This window comes from Erythranthe guttata, chromosome 13, assembly GCF_056151865.1.
Source record: "Erythranthe guttata isolate IM_541 chromosome 13, IM_541, whole genome shotgun sequence".
Lineage (NCBI taxonomy): Eukaryota > Viridiplantae > Streptophyta > Magnoliopsida > Lamiales > Phrymaceae > Erythranthe > Erythranthe guttata.
Window position 1 is genome coordinate 12,664,404 of NC_142545.1, and position 5,597 is coordinate 12,670,000.

The 5,597-nt window shown below is 33.9% G+C and overlaps 1 protein-coding gene across 1 annotated transcript; it reads right to left on the reverse strand.

Annotated features, from left to right (window-relative positions):
* Window positions 1–1,321: 1,321 nt before the first annotated feature.
* Window positions 1,322–2,697, reverse strand: LOC105969340 (3-O-acetylpapaveroxine carboxylesterase CXE2). The gene has a single exon (XM_012994096.2). The coding sequence runs from the start codon at window positions 2,609–2,611 to the stop codon at window positions 1,517–1,519; it is 1,095 nt and encodes a 364-aa protein (XP_012849550.2). The 5' UTR covers window positions 2,612–2,697; the 3' UTR covers window positions 1,322–1,516.
* Window positions 2,698–5,597: the final 2,900 nt, after the last annotated feature.

Consider the following 5,597-nt stretch of genomic DNA (forward strand, 5'->3'; position numbering starts at 1 on the left):
CTTTATATCATTTGAAGGTTAGAAGTTCGAATATATATATATATATATATATATATATATATATATATATATATATATATATATATATATATATATATATATATATATATATATATATAGACACGTCATAATTGCTCATAAAATAACATAAAAAAAAAATTTGAATCCCAAATTTCTAAAAAAATAATCTATAAATCATAATCTTCAAGATCAATGTCTCAAATGAGTGTCTTCATCTTCATGTTCATTAATCTTCCCTTTTTTCTCTTATCAATATCAAAGTTGGCGTTTAAATTTCTTCGACCTAATATATGTTAAAAAAATATTAAATAATATTGAAATCCGTTTTTCAGGCCTTGATTATGTGAATATTTCGTTTCCTTCTTTTTTCTTTTTCTCTTTTTTTTTTTATTCTTTTTAGTATTTTGATTCATATCGTAAATATCGTATCGTATCATGATATGTCGATACGGTACAATACGTTATCTTGCGATATTTACCGTCATTTATGCACATAGGATATATAGTATAAGCTGTATCGTTTTGATTGTAACCGTACCATGTATATTGCAGTATCTCGCGAGTTTAACTACTATGATCTCATGTGACTTGTGTTGTTGGGATCTCGACTCCCTCGAACCTGCACCAACTGTTTATCACCGGGTGAATTTCATGTTATTACCGAGTGAGTTTCCTGTTGCACGTGTCTGCAATGTTTAATGTGATTTAATTTTATTTTCTTTCAACCAGATTTGTAAACTATAGTTAGTTTGACTCATGAAAAGAATCCCACTCTCTCTCCAGCACTACGTTGATCCCTTCTCTCTCCTCTGTGTTTTCTCTCTCTTCTCTGTATCTTCATCTTCACACACACCCATCTCTCATTCTATCTTCTCTGTATTTTCTCTCCATTCTCTGTATCTTCATCTCCATTGACACACTCATCTATGTATTTTGAAGATTCCTCTCAAGTTATGCATGAATTTGATTTTTTATTTATTTATAAATAATATGTAAACTCCTTATATAATTATATATACATTCTTGAGGTTCTTGAAACCTATATATACAAATTTTTAGATTTATTTTAGTGTTACGTTATTGAATTTGTGTTTTACATCATCAATCTCTTCCTACAAATAAACATACCTTTCCGTAATTTGGAGATGAATGATGAACACATGCATACCTTGTAAGATTATTATTTTGGTCCATCCGTACATAATTAAAAATAAACAAATAAATAAATAAAACTTGGTCATCTACATGACCATACAAATTGATAATTTTCCAAGCATAAAATTAGATGGACAAGAACATATAAATAAAAAGTCAAAACACAAATTCAATAAGAAAACTGAAGAGAAAATACACGTAACATGAAATTCACTGGCCGATAAACATCGGGTGTAGGGTCGAGGGAGCCTCGATCGGGACCTCCTCAGGTCCTAATTATTAATTAACTCCAAGCGCACAAACGACAAAAGGTAAATAAGAACACCATAAAATAACTGGATTAGTAGGAAGCATGGTGGTGAGAGAGATCCTGGGAGTTCAAGTTCTGATAAACATCATTAACGAACCAGGTCATATCATTGTAGAGCTGTTGTGCGGCGCTGGTGTTCTGCAGCTCGATCCCATGGTACCCGCCTTGGTTGAACCGGTAAAAAACCGGGACTTTACAAGACTGCAAGTACTGTGCCAAAAGAATCGATCTGTCAACTAACGGGTCGCCGTAATCCCCCTTGATGTACACTTTGGGCAAACCCTTGACCCGACCCATATAACTGCCGCCGGATATCGGGTTGCAGTACTCATGGTCCCTGTTCATGTAGGTCGGCAGCGCCAAAGACCACAGTACATCGTTCACGTATAAAGGAACGTAAGCGTCTTCTTTCAGGTTTTTCTCCGACTGGGTTCTCGTTATCCCCCCGAAGAACGCCTGGTTCATAAGCAGCCCTTTGATTTTGACTGGCCGGAGATCGTAGTCCAGTAACTGGAGTGCCACGTGGTAGGCTATGTTGGCGCCGGCGCTGCTTCCTAGGAGGTAGGTCTTTGTGAAGTCGGCGTACTCCAGCCAGGGGTCTTGGCCCCCGATGCCCAGGGACTGGTTCTGGGCCCACAAGACCGCGTTCAGCCCGTCGAAGTAGGCTGCGGGTAGGCGGTTCTCCGGCGCCAGGCGGTACTCGACGGAGATGACGATGGCCGGGAAGGCGGCGGTGATGTCGTTGCAGAAGTTGTGGTAGATGACGGTGGAGGCGCTGTAGAGGACGAAGTCGCCTCCGTGGAGGTAGATGATGAGGGGGAGCTTCTTCTTGGCCGGGATTACGGCGGGGCGGTAGAGGCGGACGGTGGCTTTGGTCTTCCAGTTGAGGGTGATGTCCTGGGAGAGGACCGTCGGAGATGGGGTGGTGGAATCCTCGTACGGGGTTGCGTCGGCCATTGGGATCTGGACGGTTCTGTTTAAGGAGGTTCCGTCACGGTTCCATGCTATGCCGAGGGCTTTGAAAGCCTCTTGCCACGTGTGTGCCTTTGATTGGGCTTGCTGCCATTGTTGTTGGGAAACGAACAAGAAGAAGAGAAGAAGAATGCTGCGAGTATTCGTGGGCATTTTTTCTTTGAGTTTAATTTGTGACTTACTATAATTTAATTGGGGGACTTATTTAAAGGAGTTTTTTGCATGGGCAAGTCATAAATTGTCCTAACTCTACACTTGTCTATAATATTCATGTGGTCCTAAAATCTTAGATAATATCCTATTTTGTGTTCACACGCGTCGAACTATTAGTGCAGGGGAATACGATGCTACACCCGGTGATTTTCACCGTATGGTTCTTTTCTTGACATGTGTCCTTTTTTATTTATTTTATAATTATAATTCTAAAATCCATTGTGCCATAACTGAACCCGTAGTGGGAATCTTATTAATTATGGTGTCTGGTTATATTCACCAGGTGTAGCATAGAATTTCCCTATTAGTGCATATATAGGACCGGTAATTAATTAGTGTCAATTAACACTAATTGATAAAAACACTAGTATAAAGGAAACTTTGAATATTTTACATTCATGCCCCAGTGTTATATTCATATATCCATTTGTAGTTGTTTTCAAGCCTTCTACTAAAATAATTTAATAAATTCAAAACTTATTTAATAACGAATATTTATGTTTTTCATTGATTTGAATTATATTAAATATCCCTATTATTTCCTCACATAGCTGCCGCGAATCACCATAGAGTAACAACGTCGTGCAGTCGGGTTCCTCACATGCATGGCCGCCCATCAATGTATACGTCGTGAACCGTTGAGCCAAAAACAAAAAAAAAAAAAAATTATGTATAATTAAACAAATTTGAAAAGAAAAAAAAGTACATTTTGCTTTGTGCCACTGCATCATCATTGTTTAAATATTAAAATAGTTAATAGCAATTCGACAAAAAATAATTCTGACATTCAAACTAATTTAGAAAAAGTAATTTAGAAATTCTGGGAACGTTTAGCTATACATAATTTTATTATTGAATTATCATTTGATGAGAATCTATATTAGAGCATTCAATGCATTTAAGAGTGTTTCAATTAATTAAAAATATAAGTCTAATATTCTAATAGTATTCGAAAATGGTTATTTTACGTAACCCCCTAGCTACCAAATAAACTAGAGATAAACTCAAGTCCAAATCATCCTTTGACATACCCCCTAGAGAAGCGAAAGTACTATACTACCCTTATATGCAATTTTCAGTCAAACTGCATTCATCATTTCTGGTCCTGCATTTATCATTTTTTTTGATTTTTTTATTATTACTATTATTAGAAAAAAAAATAATTTTTTTGTTATAAACATGTTTGTTTAATTTATATATTTTTCTAGTAATTTTTCTATTTAATTTTTAATTTCTTTTTAATTTCTTTTTTTTTGAATTTTTTTCGTAAAATCGATATGTTTACTGTACTGAAAATAACTACATGTTGTAATAAACTATAGTCATTCGTAGTTATGTACTTTTTTTTACTCCATATTTTTAGTCGATCAATTATGTACACACTTGAAACGCGTAAAACCTACGTATGAAAAACCGCAAGTGTACAGTATCGCGTTTTGTAGAATAGTGAATTTCAGATATCGATCCACAGGGAATTAAGTTCCTAAATTTACCAAGTACCGTAATTATACGGCTTAATTCCACTTTGCACCCTTGAAATAGGCTTAATTCCACTTTGCACCCTTGAAATATACCATTTTGGCACTTTGCACCCTCGAAATAAATTAATAGCACTTTGCACCCTCGAAATACAATAAATCATGCATAATGCACCCCAAATGATTTTTTAAATTAAGCTAAAAAATATAAATTTAATATGTGTAGTGATATTTTTTTAGGATGCCAAATGTCAAATATTTTTTTTATTCATCAATCATTTTGAAACTATAAAGTTCAAAAATAAAAATACATTCCATCAACATATTTAAAAATTATATTGTTTTATCAAAATAAAATATTTTACGAAAAAAATATCATTCAGCTATTATAATATTTTACGAAAAAAATTATATTGTGTTTTGAGGGTGCAAAGTGCCAAAATGGTATATTTCAAGGGTGCAAAGTGGAATTAAGCCCTTGAAATATACCATTTTGGCACTTTGCACCCTCGAAAAATAATAATAGCACTTTGCACCCTCAAAACACAATAAATCATTCACAATGCACCCTCAATTGAATAATAAAGGCAATTTTATTTTTCATTGGTGTTTTTCTTTTTGGGGTACAAAATAAAAAAAATTGTTGTTTTCTTGAACCTCAAACCTAATTTCGAGCGGACAAAGTGCGAAAAAATAAAAATTACACCGGATTATTTAAAAAAAACTACATTATCTTACAAAAGAAAAATAAAAAAATAATCTTTTATCACTAAATTATTCGATTGTGGATCTTTTATGTCACTGTTTGTAAAATATTAGGTGAAAATATTTGGGAGACAAAATAATTTTCAGATAACTTGATAACGTAATAGCTGAATGATTTTTTTTCGTAAAATATTTTATTTTGATAAAACAATATAATTTTTAAATATGTTGATGGAATGTATTTTTATTTTTGAACTTTATAGTTTCAAAATGATTGATGAATAAAAAAAATATTTGACATTTGGCATCCTAAAAAAATATCACTACAAATATTAAATTTATATTTTTTAGCTTTAAAAAAATCATTTGGGGTGCATTATGCATGATTTATTGTATTTCGAGGGTGCAAAGTGCTATTAATTTATTTCGAGGGTGCAAAGTGCTATTAATTTATTTCGAGGGTGCAAAGTGCCAAAATGATATATTTCAAGGGTGCAAAGTGGAATTAAGCCTATAAGATTTTGTTGGAGAGAGAAAACTAATCTCACAATTAGTTGTACATGCCTAATCACGTTTATGGAGAATATAATTTTTCTCTTCTTTTTTTCTCTCTCAATGTCACGGATATATCAACAGAAAAAGACGACTGAAAATTTCAAGCAACAGTTTGACAAGGATTAAAAGTTTGGCGTGGATCCTTGTTCGTGAGCAGAAGCTGAAAACGAAAAGGCACACAAAAGACT

What these genes read in the sequence shown, in the direction of transcription:
- LOC105969340 (XM_012994096.2), bottom strand. Translation starts at nt 2,611, where the DNA reads ATGCCCACGAATACTCGCAGCATTCTTCTTCTCTTCTTCTTGTTCGTT.